The 24,403-nt window shown below is 43.9% G+C and overlaps 1 protein-coding gene across 8 annotated transcripts in view; it reads right to left on the reverse strand.

Annotated features, from left to right (window-relative positions):
• Positions 1-24,403, reverse strand: part of mtus1a (microtubule associated tumor suppressor 1a) — a 56,028-nt gene that overhangs the window by 17,386 nt on the left and 14,239 nt on the right. For 4 of the 8 annotated variants that reach the window (XM_031789804.1, XM_031789800.1, XM_031789801.1 and 1 more), the window contains exons 4-7: positions 23,944-24,195; positions 22,335-22,439; positions 21,566-21,676; positions 9,195-9,448 (exon numbers count right to left, since the gene is read on the reverse strand). In XM_031789804.1, the coding sequence (XP_031645664.1) occupies positions 9,195-9,448; positions 21,566-21,676; positions 22,335-22,439; positions 23,944-24,195 (722 nt within the window). Of the gene's footprint in view, positions 1-9,194; positions 9,449-19,930; positions 20,493-21,565; positions 21,677-22,334; positions 22,440-23,943; positions 24,196-24,403 lie in introns of those variants that run through there. The other 4 variants (XM_031789803.1, XM_031789805.1, XM_031789806.1 and 1 more) reach the window with 4 other exon arrangements.

The raw sequence follows: 24,403 nt of genomic DNA on the forward strand, positions 1-24,403 counted from the left end.
AGGGTTCATTACTACCACAACCCCTCCCCCCTTCCTCCACCATACATTAAATCATTGTTTTTATATCATATTTCTATGCCATTTCTATCCTATACCTCTAACATACAGTAGATTCAGTGCCAGCTAGATATATGATCATTGGGACAGCATGACAGTGGGCTGGTAATGAATAAACTAGTATCATCATTGGGACAGTATGACAGAGGGCTGGTAATGAATAAACTAGTATCATCATTGGGACACCATGACAGAGGGATGGTAATGAATGAACTAGTATCATTATTGGGACAGTATGACAGAAAGCTGATAATTAATACATTTGCCTTTATCTCCTATTTTCAATGATAGACAAATCATTATTGGTCTGTCTGCGGTGGGCCCCACATGTAATCTTACTGGGGGTCTGATTTGTCAAACGCCTTTTCAGTTTAATTGAACAAATACACTGAGTGTACAAGACATTACGAGCACCTGCTCTTTCCATGACAGATTGACAAGGTGAAAGCTATGATCCCTTATTGATGTCACCTGTTAAATCCACTTCAGAACAGTGTAGATGAAGGGGAGGAGACAGGTTAAAGAAGGATTTTTAAGCCTCAAGACAATTGAGACATGGATTGTGTATGTGTGTCATTCAAAGGGTGAATGGGCAAGACTTAAGTACCTTTGAACGCGGTATTATTTAAGTGCCAAAAGATTTAAGTGCCTTTGAACGGGGTATGGTAGTAGGTGCGAGGTGCACCGGTTTGAGTGTCAAGAACTGCAACGCTGCTGGGTTTTTCATGCTCAACAGTTTGTGTGTACCCACCACCCAAAGGACTTCAAGCCAACTTGACAATTGTGGGAAGCATTGGAGTCAACATGGGCCAGCATCCCTGTGGAATGCTTTTGACACCTTGTAGTCTATGGCCTGATGAATTTAGGCTGTTCAGAGGGGAAAATGGGGTGCGACTCAATATTAGGAAGGTGTTCCTAATGTTTTGTACACTCAGTGTATGTGAGTACTTCATGTCATTTGGAGGACACGCTACCCTCGTCTCTGAATGTCTACATTTCCCAGACCTCCACCATAATGATATCATATATAAGGTATACAATGACCCTCCGCGAGATCAATAAAACCTCCAGTAATCAATCCACATTTAGATCTAATGGTCTGGAAATGTTATGTGAAAAAGACAGATGTAGGATCTTAATTTGATTACTCTTTTGTTGCTGAGAATTTGCAAACTTGTAGTGTATTTGAGTTAAAAAGACTTGAGTTTGTAATTTCTATTTTGAAAATTCAGACTTGATTTGCCCCAAATAAAAAACTTCTACAAAAATGTCCATTAATTATAGTTCACATAATAATTCACATGTCCTTTTGCTGCTGGATAATTTTCCTGCTGTAGCAAACTGGCTCAAATTAAGACCCTACATCTGTAGCTACAAAGGAAGAGGAAGGAAGGGCAGGCAGACAAATGATCATAGAAAGGTCTGGAAAGTGGGGGACAATAATAATGGAGGGTTATTATCGAACATCCTTATTTAAATAGTAATATTCTTTACATACAGTAATTAACATTCACTTTTGAATCCACCACGGTCTCTTCTTCTACAGATACTACGGTAATCAATGTCCAGTGCTGGCAGGAACCTAAACAGGTGATAAGAAACAGAACTCAACAACACACCACCTTTTCCAGTGTTTGGTTGTGGCTCGTAACCATATCAAGTCAACAGCTGGGACATTCTCACACAGACATGGCAAGGCCCAACCTATTCCTAGCCTATTGACTGGCTAACAGATTCCAATACTGTACACAGTGTTCAGAAACAGACTGATTCCCCAACAGAACAAGTGCCACCCACAGCCTATTCATATACTCCCAATAGATCAAAGTGACATTGGACCATTGAGTCCTTGTAATGATAATTAAATAAGGCAATGTGACATACTGATAACACCCACATACTGAACCTGTTGAAACCTGTCAATAGATCTCTAATGAGGACTTCCAATGAGAGTGCAGGAGCTAGTGATTGTCACTGTGTCAGAGAGGGGGACAGAGGGAGCTGAGACAGCTGCTGTTCCACCATCACAGACACCAGGAACTCTGCTGTTTTTCTGCCGGTTCAGATAATCACTTTCACAGCCCATCCACCGTCCATCCAAACAGAAGGACCCGAGTCCAACTTTAGAGACTGGAGATACCACGGAGACGGAATGTAGTGTGTGTGTGTGTGTGTGTTTGGAAAGTAACTCTTGAAATCATCGACATCTTTGGAACAAGGAGCTCGTCTAACTGACAGGGCTTCAGCATAACAATAAGCATTTAACCTCAATGTACTTCATCAGTGTTTTGACAGCAGTCTGGTGATAAAGAAAGCCCTTATATCTGTCAACTCTCCCAGTCTCTGTCCCTTTCCTAAATCACTCTACACATGCATTCTAAACTTTCAACAAATGGAATGTAGCCATGTTCTGACATGTACTGCCAGGGTTCTGGAGATGGTGGTGGGGGGGTGGGAGTCAGCTAAAAATAATTTCACAAGAATGGTGCAAGTTTATCCAGAGTCCATATTTCTCCATCCACAAATTATGAAACTCTCCCTCTCTGGATTCTAAGTGACCACAGCAACAGAACTGTTCCCCAAAGGATAACATCTGTCAACACACCTCCAGTACTGGCTACTGCTGCCTAGAAAAACAACTTTGGACAATTGCAGGCATGTAGGCTACATTTATCCCAAGTCCAATGGGTGGATTCATTTTTGCCAATCAAGAGAGACAGGGTCTCTAAAATAGACAATGACAGCACACCCCTGGTTGATTCACCACACACCACTAATGTCCTATAGAAAGCTGAACATGAATACACGCATCCACAATCCACTTTACACTAATGCTTACGGCATATGAGCACCCACAGATGCCGTAAATGATCACCCAGACGCATCCAGTGTCTGGTTTGTATCAGGAGCTGAGCTCAGGGCCCGACTGGCAGTGATGTCAGATAAGGGGCCTCCGGGAGAAAGGCCTAACAGACATGGTATGAGTCCCGAATGGAACACCCTATTCCCTACATAGTGCAATACTTTTTACCAGGGCCCATAGGGAAGAGCCCTATGCAGGCGGGAATAGGGTGCCATTTGAGACACAGCCATGACGTCTACCTCACTGTATCAACCCCAGTCTGACAACAGCCAGAACCAGAGACAGGTCCAAGTAACTGATATTCCCTTCTCTGTGAAGAAACAGCGAGCATAAAAACTAATAAACTGCTAATGAATAACAACTCATTTGGAAGTGACAATTAGAAATAATCTCTGTACCAGGATCAGTCTCAGTGCAGTTTCTCATGGACAGTGAATGATATGTTGTTATTGATGAAGAGGGGAGAGCGGAAGTCTCAACCACAGCAGGCTGATAATTAGTGTCACCATCACTGAGAAACACAGCAGTCACCCAGTGTTTAAGACCTTAACCAGGCAGCAGGGATAATGAAGGGGGAAGAAAAACACCTGCATTTGGAGGCAAAGGGGCTTTGGCAAGTCAGCTATTTCCTCAAAAGGACCTGTGGTAGCCTCTCAAATGGTACCCTATTCCCTTTATAGTGCACTACCCTATAGTAGTAGTGGACTATAGAGGGAAAAGAGTGCATTTAAGGACACAGCCCTGTAACTCTAGTGAACTACTGCCTAATCTAATACTGTAGACTACGCTCCTAGTCTATCTAACATGGAAATGTATAGGTGAAAGGTCAAACAATATGGTAGTATAAATGATAGTGTAAAGATGAAAGCCTTGAAAGGTCACATGACAGTGCTGAGAGCAAATGGTCAGTCCTCTGAGGAAGCTTGTCACTTTATACACTGTCGTTGTTGAGTGTGTGTGCGCGCGCATGATAAGATAAGTATAGAGGACTTTAAATCTTTTCGTTTTTCAATATTTGAAAAATTTCAACGCACTAGTACGAACATTTTCTGAAGCATATCAGCAAGGCCAAATCTAAAGTTAGTTTGCACTAATCTGGCCAAGGTTAAGTGAAATGCACTACATGACCAAAAGTATGTGGAAACCTGCTCGTCAAACATCTCATTCCAAAATCATTGGCATTAATATGTAGTTGGTCCCCCCTTTGCTGCTATAACATCCTCCACTCTTCTAGGAAGGCCTTCCACTAGATGTTGGAACGTTGCTGCAGGGACTTGCTTCCATTCAGCCACAAGAACATTAGTGAAGTCGGGCACTGATGTTGGGTGATTAGTCCTGGCTTACAGTCTGCGTTCCAATTCATCCTAAAGGTGTTCGATGGGGTTGAGGTCAGAGCTCTGTGCAGGCCAGTCAATTATTCCACACCGATCTAGACAAACCATTTCTGTATGGACTTCGCTTTGTGCACGGGGGCATTATGCTGAGGGCCTTCCCCAAACTGTTGCCACAAAGTTGGAAGTGCAGAATCGTCTAGGATGTAATTGTATGCTGTAGCGTTAAGATTTCCCTTCAATGGAACTAAGGGAACCTAGCCTGAATCATTAAAAACAGCCCCAGACCATTATTCCTCCTCCAATAAACCTTAGTTGGCACTATGCATTTGGGCACGTAGCACTCTCCTGGCATCAGCCAAACCCAGATTCATCCATCGGACTGCCAGATGGTGAAGCGTGATTTATCACTCCAGAGAACGCGTTTCCACTGCTCAAGAGTCCAATGGCGGTGAGCTTTACACCACTCCAGCCGACGCTTGGCATTGTGAATGGTGATCTTAGGCTTGTGTGAGCCTGCTCGGCCATTGGAAACCTATTTTATGAAGTTCGACGAACAGTCATTGTGCTGACGTTGCTTCCAGAAGCAGTTTGGAACTCTGTAGTGAATGTTGTGCTGACGTTGCTTCCAGAAGCAGTTTGGAACTCGGTAGTGAATGTTGCAACCGAGGAGACGTTTTTTACGGGCTATGCCTTTCAGCACTCGGCAGTTCTGTTTTGTGAACTTGTGTGGCCTACCAATTCACAGCTGAGCCGTTGTTGCTCCTAGTTGACCGGGGTAGCTCTAGCAGGGCTGAAATTTGACAAACTGACTTGTTGGAAATGTGGTATCCTATGACGGTGCCACATTAAATGTCACTGAGCTCTTCAGCAAGGCCATTCTACTGCCAATGTTTCTCTATGGAGATTGCAGGGCTGTGTGCTCGATTTTATACACCTGTCAGCAACGTGTGGCTTAAATAGCCAAATCTACTCATTTGAAGGGGTGTCCACATACTTTTGCATATATAGTGAAGCTATGTATCCCAGCAGGGTCTGATAGTGGCTGTTTTTACACTGTGTTTATGGAGACGGACTGGAAATCTAATGAAAACATGCCAATGACATCACCCAGTTCCATCTACTGCTGTCCCCTGGACACTATGATCACTTGGCTACATAGCCGATGCCTGCTGGACTGTCCATTAATCACGGTACTCCATTCTGTTTTTTTATCTGTCTGCCCCGGCCGTGAACTCAGACTGTGTGTAGTTAATCCGACCCTTTCTGCGTAGTCATCGCCATTTTACCTGCTGTTGTTGTGTTAGCTGATTAGCTGTTGTTGTCTCACCTGTTGTTTTAGCTAGCTCTCCCAATCAACACCTGCGATTACTTTATGCCTCGCTGTATGTCTCTCAAATGTCAATATGCCTTGTATACTGTTGTTCAGCTTAGTTATCATTGTTTTAGTTCACAATGGAGCCCCTAGTTCCACCCCTCACACCTCTGATACCTCCTTTGTCCCACCTCCCACACATACGGTGATCTCACCCATTACAACCAGCATGTCCAGAGATACAACCTCTCTTATCATCACCCAGTGCCTGGGCTTACCTCCGCTGTACCCGCACCCCACCATACCCATGTCTGCGCATTATGCCCTGAATATACTCTACCACGCCCAGAAATCTGATCATTTTATTATTTGTCCACATTGCTCTAGGCAACCAGTTTTGATAGCTTTTAGCCGCACCCTCATTCTACTCCTCCTCTGTTCCGTGGGTGATGGAGATAAACCCAGGCCCTGCTTGTCCCCAGGCACCCTCATTTGTTGACTTCTATGACCGAAAAAGCCTTGGTTTCATGCATGTTAACATCAGAAGCCTCCTCCCTAAGTTTGTTTTACTCACTGCTTTAGCACACTCCGCCAACCCTGATGTCCTAGCCGTGTCTGAATCCTGGCTTAGGAAGGCCACCAAAAATTCTGAGATTTCCATACCCAACTATAACATTTTCCATCAAGATAGAACTGCAAAAGGGGGAGGAGCTGCAGTCTACTGCAGAGATAGCCTGCAAAGTAATGTCAAACTTTCCAGGTCCATACCCAAACAGTTTGAACTTCTAATTTTAAAAATGAATCTCTCCAGAAATAAGTCTCTCACTGTTCCCGCCTGCTACAGACCCCCCTCAGCTCCCAGCTGTGCCCTGGACACCATTTGTGAATTGATCGCCCCCCCATCTAGCTTCAGAGTTTGTTCTGTTAGGTGACCGAAATTGGGATATGCTTAACACCCCAGCAGTCCTACAATCTAAGCTAGATGCCCTCAATCTCACAAATCATCAAGGAACCCACCAGGTACAACCCTAAATCTGTAAACAAGGGCACCCTCATAGACGTCATCCTGACCAACTGGACCTCCAAATACACCTCCACTGTCTTCAATCAGGATCTCAGCGATCACTGCCTCATTGCCTGTCAAACGCTCCCCAAAACACTTCTGCGAGCAGGCCTTTCTAATTGACCTGGCCCGGGTATCCTGGAAGGATATTGACCTAATCCCATCAGTTGAGGATGCCTGGTCATTCTTTAAAAGTAACTTCCTCACCATCTTGGATAAGCATGCGGCGTTCAAAAAAATGCAGAACTAAGAACAGATATAGTCCTTGGTTCACTCCAGACCTGACTGCCCTCGACCAGCACAAAAACATCCTGTGGCGGACTGCGATAGCATCAAATAGTCCCCGTGATATGCAACCGTTCAGGGAAGTCAGGAACCAATACACGCAGTCAGTCAGGAAAGCAAAGGCCAGCTTTTTCAAGCATCCTGTAGCTCTAACTCCAAAAAGTTCTGGGACACTAAAGTCCATGGAGAACAAGAGCACCTCCTCCCAGCTGCCCACTGCACTGAGGCTAGGTAACACGGTCATCTCCGATAAATCCATGATAATCGAAAACTTCTACAAGCATTTCTCAACGGCTGTTCATGCCTTCCTCCTGGCTACTCCAACCTCGGCCAACAGCTCCGCTACGCCCCCCCCCCCCCCCCCCCCGCAGCTACTCGCCCAAGCCTCCCCAGCTTCTCCTTTACCCAAATCCAGATAGCAGATGTTCTGAAAGAGCTGCAAAACCTGGACCCGTACAAATCAGCTGGGCTTGACAATCTGGACCCTCTATTTCTGAAACAATCCGCCGCCATTGTCGCAACCCCTATTACCAGCCTGTTGAACCTCTCATATCGTCTGAGATCCCCAAGGATTGGAAAGCTGCCGCGGTCATCTCCCTCTTCAAAGGGGGAGACACCCTGGACCCAAACTGTTACAGACCTATATCTATCCTGCCCTGCCTATCTAAAGTCTTCGAAAGCCAAGTCAACAAACAGATCACTGACCATCTCGAATCCCACAGTACCTTCTCCGCTGTGCAATCTGGTTTCCGAGACGGTCACGGGTGCACCTCAGGTACTAAACAATATCGATAAAAGACAGTACTGTGCAGCCGTCTTCATCGACCTGGCCAAGGCTTTCGACTGTCAATCACCATATTCTTATTGGCAGACTCAGTAACTTCGGTTTTTCTAATGACTGCCTTGCCTGGTTCATCAACTACTTTGCAGACAAAGTTCAGTGTGTCAAATCGGAGGACATGTTGTCCGGTCCTCTGGCAGTCTATGGGGGTGCCACAGGGTTCAATTCTTGGGCTGACTCTTTTCTCTGTATATATCAATGATGTTGCTCTTGCTGCGGGCGATTCACTGATTCACCTCTACGCAGATGACACCATTCTGTATACTTCTGGCCCTTCCTTGGACACTGTGCTATCTAACCTCCAAACGAGCTTCAATGCCATACAACACTCCTTCCGTGGCCTCCAACTGCTCTTAAACGCTAGTAAAACCAAATGCATGCTTTTCAGCCGTTCGTTGCATGCACCCGCACGCCAGACTAGCATCTCCACCCTGGAAGGTTCCAACCTAGAATATGTGGACATCTATAAGTACCTAGGTGTCTGGCTAGACTGTAAACGCTCCTTCCAGACACATATCAAACATCTCTAATCTAAAATCAAATCTAGAGTCGGCTTTCTATTTCGCAACAAAGCCTCCTTCACTCACACCGCCAAACTTACCCTAGTAAAACTGACTATCCTACCGATCCTCGACTTCAGCGATGTCATCTACAAAATAGCTTCCAATACTCTACTCAGCAAACTGGATGCAGTTTATCACAGTGCCATCCGTTTTGTTACCAAAGCACCTCATACCACCTACCACTGCAACATGTATGCTCTAGTCGGCTGGCCCTCGCTACATAAGCTCCGTCTTATCGCAGTTCACTGGTTACGATGGCAACACCCACACGTAGCACGCGCTCCAGCAGGTGTATCTCACTGATCATCCCTAAAGCCAACACCTCATTTGGCCGCCTTTCCTTCCAGTTCTCTGCTGCCTGTGACTGGAACGAATAAAAATAAAAATAATAATAATAATAATAATAATAATAATAATAATAATATTAGCAACAACAACAATAACGCCTCCAGTATGACCATAACTTGTGCTGCAGCAACCAACATGGAGGGTGGTGGCTGGTCTGGGTAGTATTGTGAGCCAGGGAGAGGAGAGTTAGGATAAGGATAGGATAAGCTCATCTGTAGTACACTGTGGTAAGATGTAATTTCTCTAGTTCCAATGATAACGCTCAACCATGAGAACGAAAACAAAAACAAACAGTGAGCTGAACACTCACACACCCAGTTCATACCGATCAAGAGCTGTAACCAAGCAGCGTGAGCAACATGATTGGTTCTTAATGTAATCTAATGTCCTAAATTACAATAGTTTCTCAATGTCTTCATTTCTATTAGTATAAAAAGCAACAATAACATCCGTACCAGAATTGAGTGTCTAAGTGTATGGTTAAGACATCCATACAGAAACATTAAAGAAAAAAGGTATGCTTCCTACCTCTGCCAGGGTCTGCTGCAGCACCACCACAATGGCCTCAAATTTGCAGTTACTTGCAGCCAGGAGTCCCTGGAGCTGATGGAGGCTCTGGTTCTTCCTCTCACATGGTGCCCGGTAGCTCTCCATGCCCCCCGCCCTGCCCTCCGCCAGCAGCAGGTCTGGATGCCCATCCCTCTGGGGTGGCAGTGGCGCTGGTGACTGCTGTTGAGGCTGTGGGTGGCTCCGTGGTGTCGCCCTCGGTCTGTTCTTGTCCACTACAAGAGAACATCCACCGTTCAGCGTTGTTACAACATTCAGCATCATCATTCCCCCCTCCATGATCCCTGTGGCTGGGTAGATGACTAGCTATAGTAGCACTGCATAAACTCCAGCCTGAGACTACTACCAGTCTAGCTCCAGCCTCCAGAGAAAGACAGACCGAGACTACTACCAGTCTAGCTCCAGCGAGAAACAGACCGACGTGCAGTAACACTCGTCCAGCTCATACAGGATGGCTGTCTGTCCAGTAAAGGAGGAGTAGAGGGACCGTGGCACTGTCCTGTCCAGGGAGGCCTTAGCAGCAGAAAGATGATTCACAGAGACATTATTTCCCAGAGAAAGAGAGATGCTCCACTCCTCCAGCACCAGCACACAGTATAATGGATCCCCCGAATGAGATTACATCTCCATCTCCTGATTCAATCTTCCTCCTGCTCTGCTCTCTGGACGGACGCAGTAGTCACCGGAGCCCGCTTATTTTAGCAGGGCTGTGCCAGTGGTTTTGATTTACATGAGCTTTATAAATATAACACCCCTCTGCATGGATCCAACTAATGAACAGAAGGCTGTTCGCCCTGCCATAGCTTATTAGAAGATAAAGGAGACTAAAGATCCTGTCTTGTTACTAAAAGTGTTGCCATGAGGTAAAAAAATAATGCGGATGCGTTCGTGTGTTTGAGAACTTATCATTGATATTGGACACCTGCGGCTGGCGGGCTAGCTGCAAAGCACTAGGTGCTGCTTGCCTCGTTCTGTTGTGGGAAAGTATGTAATGGGACAGTGAGGACAAGCTTCGACATAACAGGAATACCAGCTTTAATGAGGGAAAGATTGTACCAATGCCGTCTGGGGACACTTCCAGTCACATAACCCTGGGACTAGATTTAGAGGATTTAGGATGACAACCGGCCTCCCTAATTAAAACAAATGTGATGGTGTGTGATGGTGATATGATGGTGTGTTCTGTTTTTGAATGGGACTGGTGAGTATATGGAGTACTGTAGAGTTCTACCGATGACAAACTCCACTCAGAGAAATTAAACAGTCTACATCCTACATACACTTATGCGTTACAGACATACTATATTTACCCATTAGCCCATAGATGAACATACAGGGGAAAAATACTCTGGTTAAAATTTAGAGTGCCAAGGATGGCAGCATCCAACCACATCACAAGAGTGGGGGCTTCATTTCAAAAGTACCCTGACGGTCAGGTTAGTCAGATCTACAGTAGTATGTATTAATGACCTTCTTCAGGAAAGGATGTTAGGATACGGCTTTCAACCCCCATCTTAACATCCATATATTTACATTGTCATTTAGCAGACTCTCTTACCCAGAGCAACTTACAGTAGCTGAGTGCATACATTTTTCATACTGGTCCCCCGTGGGAATCATACCCACAAACCTGGCGTTGCAAGGACCATGCTCTAGCAATGGAGCCACACGTGACCCCATACGAACAAACACTACCGGTCAAAAGGTTTAGAACACCTAGATTCAAGGGTTTTTCTTTGTTTTTACTATATTCTACATTGTAGAATAATAGTGAAGGCATCAACACTATGAAATAACACATATGGAATCATGTAGTAACCAACAACAACAAAAAAAAGTGTTAAACAAATCCAAATATATTTGATTCTTCAAATAGCCACCCTTTGCGTTGATGACCGCGTTGCATACTTGGCATTCTCTCAACCAACTTCATGATGTAGTCGCCTGGAATGCATTTCAATTAACAGGTGTGCCTTCTTAAAAAGCTAATTTGTGGAATTTCTTTCATTCTTAATGCATTTGTGCCAATCAGTTGTGTAGTGACAATGTAGAGGTGGTATACAGGAGATAACCATATTTGGTAAAAGAGAAAGTCAATTTTATGGCAAGAACAGCTCAAATAAGCAAAGGGAAACAGTCCATCATTACTTTAAGACATGAAGGTCAGTCAATATGTAAAATGAAGTACTTTGAGTTTCTTCAAGTGTAGTTGCAAAACCATCAAGGGCTATGATGAAACTGGCTCTCGTGAGGATCGCCACAGGAATGGAAGACCCAGTTACCTCTGCTGTAGAGGATAAGTTCATTAGAGTTACCAGCCTCAGAAATTGCAGCCCAAATAAATGCTTCAAAGAGTTCAAGTAACAGACACATCAACATCAACTGTTCAGAGGAGACTGAGTCAGGCCTTTATGGTTGAATTGCTGCAAAGAAACCACTACTAAAGGACACCAATAAGAAGAGACTTGCTTGGGCCAAGAAACACGAGTAATGTGACATTAGACCGGTGGAAATTTGTCCTTTGGTCTGGAGTCCAAATTAGGGATTTTTTTGTTCGTTTTGATGTTTTCAGTATTATTCTACAATGTAGAAAATCTTAAAAATAAATGAAAAACCCTTGAATGAGTAGGTGTTCTAAAACTGACCGGTGGTGTATGATATTCAGGTTCAACGGTAACAGAGGGTAATTTGTCTTCCAAATGTTTTTTTGATGTTGCTTTTTCCCCCCTAAACGAGAGAGAAATAAGGGTTTAGACTCGAAACATTCCTTACCCCAGGACACTTCCACAGTTGACTATCCAGGAAACAGGAAAAGGAGTACAGTGTCTGCATTGATCGGAATGTTGTGTTTGACTCGTCAATAAACAGATCAATGCAGACACAGTGCTCCTTTTCCTGTATTCTCCTGGATAGTCAAACATTGAAGTGTCCTGGGGTAAGGAATGTTGTTTGGATTGTCTCAAGACCCTCAGTCCAACAACGGATTCACCTTTTTGGTTAAGCTAGGCTGAAGTGTGTTTTGGTTAAGCTAGGCTGAAGTGTGTTTTGGTTAAGCTAGGCTGAAGTGTGTTTTGGTTAAGCTAGGCTGAAGTGTGTTTTGGTTAAGCTAGGCTGAAGTGTGTTTTGGTTAAGCTAGGCTGAAGTGTGTTTTGGTTCACTTTCTTTCCAAGGTTTTAACTGGAAGTACACGATAATGGATCCAAAACTGGAGTTGTGTCAGAAATGTCCATGTTTTGATTACCACTTCCTGATAATAATAGTATTTTGCTGACTGAAACAATTGCTAATAATTCTATTAATAAAATAAAGTAGAAAACCACTCTAATTGAGACTATAGTTAGCATATAATAGCTCACATGTAAATGAAGTAGCATTCATAAATCTTGCACAACCATTTAGTCTAGACTGGAAGCCAGCTGTTGGCTTGACCAGAACCACACTGGTATTGAGGGGAGAGCTGTGTGGTATTGAGGGGAGGGCTGTGTGGTATTGAGGGGAGGGCTGTGTGGTATTGTAGGTGTGAGATGTTCCGTGTTGTCTGGCGCCCTCTGCAGGTGATGTCAGAGGTCTCTGGACTCTGTGGGGATTCCTTATGCAACACTGCAGCAGCAGCCAAGTCCTGCCCTGAAACACACATACATGCAGCATAGCCCTGCCCACACACAATATGATAGGCAGGCATTGGAAATACTGCTGTGGATACTATGTAGGTCTCAATTCGGAGTAAACTGACATGTTGAATCATTATATGTATCAAGGAAAATATGTAAAGATCATAGTTTCTAATCAGTTCGCAAATTGAGATTGACAATTTCTTAAGCTTTCTTCAAAACAGTTTGACTGCCCTAATATAGCCACATATCCACTTGGGAGATTGGATCAGGAACTTATGTCATGGAATTTAATTCCCTCTTTAGGGAGTGAGTCCTGGGGTAAAAATGGACATTATGCAACAGAACCAGAGTGTTCCAATAATTAATGTTAATCTCTTTTACCTGTATTACTTGAAACAGTCCCAAGAGGCAGCTGGCCATGCTCTCTAGAGTCTAGACAAAGCAGGGTTGTCACTAGTTACCACAGCCACAAAATAAAAATGGTCTATATTGTAAACATTCAAACATTTGCTTTTTGTTCTTAATTTAAGGTTAGGCATAAGGTTAGCAGTATGGTTAAGGTTTGGTTTAAAATTCAGATTTTATGAGAAATTCTAGAAATAGGCAGGATTTAGTGACAACCACAAAACAGGTGTTTGTTGCCATCCAACTAGTGTCTCCCATGGCAAGAGAGCACCTACAACTATTTTGACCAATTGTCCAGATAGAGGAGAGGATGACATAACATGGAAATTGTAACTCACTCTTTCTCCTAGCTCTGTAGCTATTCTGTTCCCACTGACACCATAGAGTGAGGGGTTTTGCTGGTGGCACCAGGGGATGGCACGCCATAGCACAGTGCATGATGAGAGGCTGACCACAATAACATTATTGTACAGCTGTGGGGTGATGGAATAATACCAGTAAACGTGCTAAGTGAAACGCTATTGATTCTGAACAATCCCTTCTCCAAAAGGCACTTAAATTCAGAAAATAACTCAGGCCATGTTATTCAATATAATTTTCCCACTCTTTCAAATTAATAACTTGGTACTGACTGTTACAGGGGAAAACATTGAAACACAGGTAACTACCCAAATAAAATAAACATCAACAAAGTGTTTTAATAGGGAATTGGACCACCATGAACCAGACCAGCTTCAATGCACCTGATGTTGATGTTTATTTTTATTTGGGCAGTTACCTGTCCAAATAAAGATTATACAAGAGTCTAGAACTATATTGGAGGGATGAGACACCATTGTTCCACAAGAAATTCCAGAATCACTCCAGAATCTCCCATAACTGTTCAATTGGGTAGATATCTGGTGACTGAGACTGCCATGGCATATAGTTTACATTGTTTTCCTGCTCATCAAACCATTGAGTGACCACTCATGCGCTGTGGATGGGGGAACTGTCATCCAACGGGGGCATAGCCATGGTTGCAAAAATAATGGCCAAAATACACAGCCCTAAGCATGATGGGATGTTAATTGCTTAATTAACTCCGGAGCCACACCTGTATAGAAGCACCTGCTTTCAATATACTTTGTATCCTTCATTTACTCTACGACGCAGCGTAACACAGAAATAAGCCAATTCCACGACCCCAATTCAGCTCTGATATGTGCTGTTGACCAAGCCAGTGTGTTCTAGTGCTTCAGTGGGATCAGGTGTGGAGCATTCATTCTGCTGACATGTTGTTCAGGGGGTTAGAAAGCAGATATGGCAAAATAAACCCTCTCTTTGTCAGGGGTCATGCAAGCACGGCTAATTCATTCTCCAGCTGTAATCTGTCGTCTATTGAACGGAGAGAAAAAAAGTTACCCAGATTACATAGACCGTAGTGACATCTAGGTAAGAGAAGTAACCTTTAAATGGTTTTTCATCATGTCAGAGGGTTAAGTAGACTATTGTAGGGCTGCACAATTAATCGCATTTTAAATCAGAATTGTAATACTGACATGTGCAATAAGCATAAAAAAAATTTACACCATGAATGTAACATTCAAACCTAATAAGGGTCCCCCAGGGAAACGCTGACCAACATTTTGGTTCCTACCCAGTCACAAAAATGTCTACTGTACCTGTCCTTTTCATTAGTTGACAGGCCAAATGACACCAAACCATCGAATCGGAATACTCATTTTATTTACACTGAACAAAAATATAAACGCAACATGCAAAGTGTTGGTCCTCTGTTTCATGAGCTGAAATAAAAGATTCTAGAAATGTTCCATATGCACAAAGAACTTATTTCTCTCAAATGTTGTGCACAAATGTGTTTACATCCCTGTTAGTGAGCATTTCTCCTTTGCCAAAAGAATCCATCCACATGAGAGGAGAGGTATATCAAGAAACATGATCATTACACAGGTGCACCTTTTGCTGGGAACAATAAAAGGCCACTAAAATGTGCGATTTTGTCACACAACACATAAAGTTGAAGTTGGAAGTTTACATACACTTAGGTTGGAGTCATTAAAACTCGTTTTTCAACCTCTCCCCAAATTTCTTGTTAACAAACTATAGTTTTGGCAAGTGAGTTAGGACATCTACTTTGTGCATGACAAGTCATTTTTCCAACAATTGTTTAGACAGATTTAATTTATAAATCCCTGTATCATAATTCCCGTGGGTCAGAAGTTCACATACACTAAGTTGACTGTGCCTTTAAACAGCTTGGAAAATTCCAGAAAATTGCCATGGCTTTAGAAGCTTCTGATAGGCTAATTAACATAATTTGAGTCAATTGGAGGTATACCTGTGGATGTATTTCAAGGCCTACCTTCAAACAGTGCCTCTCTGCTTGACATCATGGGAAAATCAAAAGAAATCAGACAAGACCTCAGAAAAAATATATTGTAGACCTCCACAAGTCTGGTTCATCCTTGGGAGCAATTTCCAAACTCCTGTAGGTCCCAGGGTCATCTGTACAAACAATAGTACGCAAGTATAAGCACCATGGGACCACGCAGGCATCATACCGCTCAGGAAGGAGACGCGTTCTGTCTCCTAGAGATGAACGTACTTTGGTGTGAAAAGTGAGAATTAATCCCAGAACAGCAAAGGACCTTGTGAAGATGCTGGAGGAAACAGGTACAAAAGTATCTATATCCACAGTAAAACGAGTCCTATATCAACATAACCTGAAAGCCCGCTCAGCAAGGAAGAAGCCACTGCTCCAAAACCGCAATAAAAAAGGCAGACTATGGCTTGCAACTGCACATGGGGACATAGATCGTACTTTTTGGAGAAATGTCCTCTGGTCTGATGAAACAAAAATAGAACAGTTTGGCCATAATGACCATCGTTATGTTTGGAGGAAAAAGGGGGATGCTTGCAAGCCGAAGAACACCATCCCAACCGTGAAGCACAGGGGCGGCAGCAAAATGTTGTGGGGGTGCTTTGCTGCAGGAGGGCTGGTGCACTTCACAAAATAGATGGCATGATGAGGTAGGAAAATTATGTGGATATATTGAAGCAACATCAAGACATCAGTTAAAGCTTGGTCGCAAATGGGTCTTCCAAATGGACAATGACCCCAAGCATACTTCCAAAGTTGTGGCAAAATGGCTTAAGGACAAAGTCAAGGTATTGGAGTGGCCATCAAAAAGCACTCACCTCGATCCTATAGAAGATTTGTGGGCAGAATTGAAAAAGCGTGTGCGAGCAAGGAGGCCTACAAACCTGACACCAGCTCTGTCAGGAGGAATGGGCCAAAATTCACCCAACTTTTGTGGGAAGCTTGTGGAAGGCTACCCGGAACATTTGACCCAAGTTAAACAATTTAAATGCAATGCTACCAGATACTAATTGAGTGTATGTAAAACTTCTGACCTACTGGGAAAGTAAGAATGAAATAAAAGCTGAAATAAATGATTCTCTACTATTATTCTGACATTTCACATTCTTAAAATAAAGTGGTGATCCTAACTGACCTAAGACAGGGAATTTTTTACTAGGATTAAATGTCAGGAATTGTGAAAAACTGAATTTAAATGTATTTGGCTAAGGTGTATGTAAACTTCCGACTTCAACTGTACTTCAAGATGAGGGAGCGTGCAGTTGGCATATTGACTGCAGGAATGTCCACCAGAGCTGTTGCCTGACAATTTAATGTTAAATTTCTCTACCATAAACAGTTTTAGAGAATTTGACACTATGTCCAACCAACCTCACAACCACGTGTAACCACACCAGCCCAGGACTTCTACATCCAGCTTCTTCACCAGTGGGATCATCTGACACCAGCCACCCAGACAGCTGATGAAACTGTGGGTTTGCACAACCAAAGAATTTCTGCACCAACTGTCAGAAACCGTCTCAGGGAAGCTCATCATCCTCACCATCCTTGACCTGACTTCAGTTTGGCATCATAACACACACACATACCAGACTTCGGTGGGCAAATGCTAACCTTTGATACCCACAGATTTCAACGTTGTAAACAGAGTGGCCCATGGTGGCAGTGGGGTTGTGGTATGGGCAGCATAATCCACGGACAACGACCACAATTATTGATGACAATGCCAAGTGTCACGTCTGATGGAAACCTGGCACCATCCCTACAGTGAAGAATGGTGGTGGCAGCATGCTGTAGGGATGTTTTTCAGTGGCAGGGACTGGGAGACAAGACAGGATCGAGGGAAAGATGAACAGAGCAAAGTACAGAGAAATCGTTGATGAAACCCCGCTCCAGAGCACTCAGGACCTTAGACTGGGGCGAAAGGTCACCTTGAAACAGGACAAGAACCCTAAGCACACAGCCAAGACAACGCAGGAGTGGCTTTGAGAAAAGTCTCTGCCCAAATACAGGTGTGCCACACTTTTAGCGTCATACCAAAGAAGACTCTAGGCTGAAATTGTTTTTATATATAAGATAAATACATAACGTGTTTGCTTTGTCATTATGGAATATTGTGTATAGATTGAGGGGGGGGGGGGAATACATTTTAGAATAAGGCTGTAACCTAACAAAATGTGGGGTCTGAATACTTTCCGAAGGCATTGCATATACAAAAGTATGTGGACGCCCCTTCAAATGACTGGATTTGGCCATTTCATCAACACACGTTGCTGACAGGTGTATAAAATTGAGCACACAGCGATGCAATCTCCATAGACAAACATTGGAAGTAGAATGGCCTTACTGAAGCGCTCAGTGACTTTGAACGTGACACCGTCATAGGATGCCACCATTCCAACAAGTCAGCTCATCACATTTTTGCGCTCCTAGAGCTGCCCCAGTTAACTGTAAGTGCTGTTATTGTGATGTGGAAACATCTAGGAGCAACAATGGCTCAGCCGCGAAGTGGTAGGCCACACAGCTCACAGAACGGGAACGGGAGTACTGAAGCATGCAGAGCGTAAAAATCGTCTGTCCTCGATTGCAACACTCACTTCATGAAATGCGTTTCCATGGCCGAGCAGAAGCACACAAGCCTAAAATCCCCATGTGCAATGTGGCGGCTGGAGTGGTGTAAAGCTCATCGCCATTAGACTCTGGAGCAGTGGAAACATGTTCTCTGGAGTGATGAATCACGCGTCACCATCTGGCAGTCCGATGAGACTGGCTTTGGCCGATGCCAGGAGAGTGCTACCTGCCCAAATGTATAGTGCCAACTGTGAAGTTTGGTGGAGGAGGAATAATGGTCTGGGGCTGTTTTTCATGATTCTGGCTAGGCCCCTTAGTTCCAGTGAAGGGAAATCTTAACTCTACAGCATACAATGATATTCTAGACGATTCTGCACTTCCAACTTTGTGGCAACAGTTTGGGAAGGCCCTTTCCTGTTTCAGCATAATGCCCCCGTGCACAAAGCGAGGTCCATACAGAAATGGTTTGTCTAGATCGGTGTGGAAGAAGTTGCCTGGCCTGCACAGAGCCCTGACCTCCACCTCATCGAACAACTTTGAGATTAATTAGAATGCCGACTGCGAGCCAGTCCTAATCGCCCAACATCAGTGCCCTCAGCAGTGTTCCAACTTCTAGTGGACTGTCTTCCCAGAAGAGTGGAGGCTGTTATAGCAGCATAGGGGGTACCCACTCCATTTTAATGCCCATGACTTTGGAATGAGATGTTCAACAAGCAGGTGTACACACAGTACATGGCCAAAGGTATCTGTTGTCTCTAACCTCTTGTCCTTTGTGATGTTGTCTGTGCACAATATTGTTTGTACCATGTTTTGGGCTGCTACCATGTTGTCGTCTTAGGTCTCTCTTTATGTAGTGTAGACTCTTGTTGTGATGTAGGTTTTGTCCTATATTTTAATTTATTTTTAATCCCAACCCCCATCCCCGCAAGGAGGCCTTTTGGTGACTTGCCTGTTAAACAAATAAAAAAATAATGTAATGTTTGAGTGAAACCTTATTTGGCTTGATTTGCCCAAACAAATGGATGCATTTTTAAAATAATCTGATGAGAATTTTCTGTGGGATTTGTCCTCCGTCACAACATTCCCACAGCTCAACCTAGTGAGTGCTGCTGAAAATAACCCACATGTCAGGCTGAAACTGGAGCAGTGGGTTTCCCTGCATGCAAGACGAAGAGTGCTCTCATGCCTACATACAACACACAGTGCTATGTGTCTTGCTATACTTGAGGACTTTTTAGGAACCAACAATTGATTCCCATTTAAAACAGATTTTCCAAAACCATAACGCCTAACCCTAATTTGAACCCTAAAATTGTATTTTTACAAGTGAGGACCAGTAAAATGTCCTTTGTTCTCTGAATATTAGTTTGTTTACTATTCTTGACATGACTCACAAGTATAAAACAAATATTTCTGAAATCAACATGATTGTCAAGAGAAATTCCATTGAGTACTTCATTTAAATAAAGTTTATAAAAAAAAGCAACACAGACTATAAGAAACATGTATTCCTCTAAATGAATGCAAGTAGGTAGCATAAAAGGTGAACCGCTCCTGGTAAACAAAAGCTAAAAATAGATTCACAAACAGCGCAGCTCTGTGTGAGTAGCACGAAGTGAGTAGCACGAACGGCAATAACAGTGAAATTAGCCGGTGTAAAACAGAGGCTACAGCAGCGTAAGCTGTAGTGGTTTCCTGTGTTGGCGGTGCGGTATTAAACAGACCTGTGTAGAACACGCCGGTGTTCTTCCTGCATCCTGACAGCTGCTGCAGGTTCCTGAATAAACCCTTGGCCGCCAGCCGCACGTGGATGTTGACCAGTGAGAGTTTCATAGACCATAACATCTCTCCAAACACCAAGGAAGGGATATACCCAACACTAACTACTGTACTTTAAATCCCCAGAAAATCCAGAGGTAGAAGATGGTAAACTTGCTGTGCACCACATGCCAAAGATGGTCTCAGGGTAGAGTGCCTCAGTTGACAGTAGCACGGAGACATGAAGAGAAAAAAACAGCAGCAGCAACCGTTACCATGTGAGAGCCCCTTCAGTCAGTTCACCATGGCAACAGGAACTCCTCCCACTCAGAATGAGGACCAGCAGCACATGCCCAGCTGGGAGAGAAACTGGCAGGGGGGTGGGGGGGAGGGGTGGGCCAGCAGGCTTTCAATAGCTCTGCCCTGGACAGATGTGACAGGCAGAGGCAGAGAAAGACATCCCTAATCCTGGAGTTCGAGCCAGCCTTCAGTTCAGACCATTCAGTGCTCAGACAAATATCTAGCAATAGAACTCTAGAATCTCCCAGAGCTGGGCGATGCTGGCAGAGGAGAGGGGGAGGGGAGTGGGAGGGAACAAGGAGGGGGGAGGGGGAGGAGTGAACAGTGGAGACTGGAGCAAATGGTGGCTCAATCTGGGCTACTACTCACTAATTCACCCCTCCCTCCCTTTTGCTCCCTCCCTTCTGCTCTCCTTCACACCAGCAGAGAGAGGAGAAGAGAAATGGCAGGAGGTGATGGCTAGCTCATGGCAAGGTTGAGCCCAATGAGCTAAAAACAACCCTGCTCCCTTAGCCCTGCTCTCACAGTTCAACAGCTCTCAACACTACTGTACGGGGGGCTCTCAACACTACTGTACGGGGGCTCAGTAAAGTACCATCATCTCATTTACAGTAGATGCTATGACAGGGGGGATAAACTACATTACATTCTGGAGCTACAATTCATAACGAGAGGTCTGTTACTCCCCCTAGAAACAAAAAGGCCTACTGTCCAACATTCAGAAAGAAGTCTTACGCAAATAGTAAACAGCTTCAGCTGCCTTGAGTATAAAAAGTGTTTTTACATATTCTGATTGTTTTGGGCAATTGAAATCGTTTCAGTAGAACATTATACATTTTATGCAGCCAAAGCATAGATGGCCACAAGCAAAACCACCTTCCACTAGCCACAAAGGACTATGGACATGAACACAACAGTTGTATGTTTGTCTGCCAGAGAAACAAAGGGCTTTTCCTGTTAAGAGGCCTCATTATGTGTAACTACGGCTGATTGGCCACAGCTCTCCAGAAAAGGTCCTAGTCCACAAGGACTTTAGTCTAGAATAATGTAGTCAGAACGTAGAACCTCAAACCAGTGCAGTTTCAAACATTCTGGAGGTCAAGCCAAACAGCTTTTCTCGCAGACAAATTGCCAATCATACAAACTGCCAATCATACATACTGCCAATCATATCTGGATATGACCATTGACCACATAAAAACAGAATATCTACATCTCAGATGGGCTTATTGAGTTGAGAAGTTAAACTCTTCTACAACAGAAAGTGTCAACACTGTAGGTAACTAAAACAACCATCTCACCAGGTAATACAGCGGCAGGGCGAAGAAGTCTTGATGAAGCAGTTCTTTTCATAGGACTGGCTCTGGACCTCGAGGGCACCCGATTGGTCGACTCTGTAGTTTTGCATCCTGCTGTGAATAATAAAATGTTCAGATGAGGCTCGGGGTTTGAGTGGATCTGAACCATCACTGTGCCCTGGCTATGAAGGGACTGAGAACTGCTGCATCAAAGCTAGTTCTGCCTGCTGACATTTAAAAGGCTGAGGCCTCATACAGGAGCGGGGACAGGGGCTACTGATGGGAACTTAGCTAAACGTTTTTAAAAAGGTGTTTGAGCAGTACACATCTTATCAGGCACCTGGATAACCTGTTCAATCTAATTAAACTGTACATACGTTTGTTTTAACAGTGTCCATCAGCACCCTGTTGACGCATCTAAACAAAAGCTTCAAGTCAGCATTTTGGTTCTCTAATCTATTTCCTAATCACCCAAATTTAGCTTCCCAGGCATTTGATAGCAGATGTTGTGAATCTAGAGAGGCTCCATCTAATTTGCGCTGCATTATGGGATTTTAGGTGATACACAAAACAGACTAACAACTAATCTGACTAGAATTTGGGAGATTGAGGGTAAAAAAAACAAGTAAAAAACAAACTGAGAACAAAAAAATGAAACTTCAGGAAGGAAACTAAACTAAATATTGGGGGAAAACAGCCAATAGAAGAGTTGTTAGTCACTCGTTGGTTTTGTGGATAACTACAGTATGTCTGTATGAGACTCCTATCTTACCAGGTCCTATGTTACTCCCTGGGTGTGAGAGGAGTCTAGCTTTTAACACTGGGGTCTTGCATGAGGCTGGTCTTCCCACAGACACATGGGCTGCTCCTGCAGAAACTGTAGGGCAGATAACAGTCAAATAGTTAAGACATACTTCCTCAGTATTCAGACACTCGACATCTAAACTTGATGTGATTTACCATCTTAGGAATGGAACATTTAAATGTAATTTCTATCATTTACAAATGTAGGAGGGAGCTTGGTACCATACTTCAGAATTCCATAAAACAGCTCCACCTTATTTACAACAGAGTGTACTAAAGAGATGGGCCATGGACTGAGAATGGATAGTTGCCTTAAAATGAAATCATTTAATATAATTATTCCAGGGCGCTAGAAAACAAAGCCAATGCAGACAGACAATCAATTCTAAATCTAGTCTGACTTACTCTTCCATAGCCGTATTCTAGTCTTCCCGTTAAAAGCAGCTAACAAAGGGATGATACAGAAGCGATAGGATCCAATGAGCAGGCATGTCAGCAGAGTGAGGTCACAGTGGGAGCCTGTAGCACTGCCTTGTGGGATCAATGAGGAATTGGTGAAAACCTGAGTAGAAAATTCAGTCCAAGTGCAGCTCCGTAGTCCCCCGTAACCAGACATTGGGAAGATGGAAAGGTCGCAAACCCAAAACGCAACAGAAATGTCTAAATATTCCGCCGTGGTATTTCTGTGGTGTGCGCTCTTCCCCCTTTAGGCATCACTGTGACTGAACTACAGTGGAACAGACCCAGTCTCCTAGACAACCATGTGTGGGGGACCCCAGTCTGGAAAACAAAACTGCTTAGCCAATCAGGTCACAGTATGCTGAAAATGCTGAAAGGGAAAAGGCCCATTGTCTAACAGGGCTAGCTCCCTCTCCCCCTCCCTCCCACTGTACAGCTCAACAGTCAGACATTCCAAGTCATGCTTGTTAAGACACAATCAATGTTCTTATTAGAAGCATGCACAGTTCAACCATACAAGATGGGAATGTTGCCAATGTATTTCATTCATTTGACTGTGTAGGATTCATTATCCTTACAGACTAGCTCTGATGTTCATCTCAGACTTCTCAGAGGGTTTGAGCTGGACCATCGTCTAAGAACATAACTCAAAAATAATACCCATCCGAAAAAGGACATACCATTCTCAGACACTGCTGAACCTACTGAGGTGTATTAGACTTTCCTTTGCAGTATGTGATTTAATGTAGAAACAGATCACAGGAACAATCACAGGATGAAAAATATGGGTCTCCAGCAGGCTGATGTGAAGGCTTAAAGCCACGGAGATGTACATTTTAGATGTACACTTAATGTGGGTCACCACGTACAGTCCACTGCTCACCCGCCTCGCCCCACCCTTCCCTGTAACCAGATGTGTCTTTAGAAATCAACCGGACAGAACCAGAAGGACCCTGGAGAGCAACAACCTTGATAAAGACTATCCCAGATTCTTGCTGTGAACAAGAATGTGTTCAGTCAATTGACCTCGTAAAATAAGGCTTTTTAAAAAAAAGTTATTTTTATTCAACTAGAACAAAACAATATCAGCGTAGGATTTCCCTAGTTGAGCTTCTCACCTTGTGCATTTCCTGTGCTGCCACTGTGCTCATTGTGTACACTGGCCTTGGAAGGGATGCTCTTGGGGACACCGTGGGACTTGTAGGGCAGTCTGGAGGAGGAGACCGCAGTAGAGGGCTGGCTGGAGCCCACAGCCAGGGTGTGACCAGAGGCCTGGGGGAGTCTGGAACCAGTCACTGGGGGCTTAGTGCTGCCGCTGGCTGAGGAGGTTCCAACAGGCACTCCCTCATTTGTCTGGGACCTCTGATGACCTATATGACAGATATCAGCATTGAGACACAGAAATCAGAGGCAGAAGTGTAAAAATAAATCCTGCAGAGAGTAACCGCATATTCTGCTCCAACATGTTTTCATAAGGCTGCACCACAATACACAAACAACATTTCAACTGAGTGCCCCAGTCCTTGTGTTCAGTAGTCCATCTGGTAACTGGTCAGAGATCAGCTGTTATGAGCCATG

The sequence above is a fragment of the Oncorhynchus kisutch genome, linkage group LG15 (genome assembly GCF_002021735.2).
Source record: "Oncorhynchus kisutch isolate 150728-3 linkage group LG15, Okis_V2, whole genome shotgun sequence".
Taxonomy (NCBI): Eukaryota; Metazoa; Chordata; class Actinopteri; order Salmoniformes; family Salmonidae; genus Oncorhynchus; species Oncorhynchus kisutch.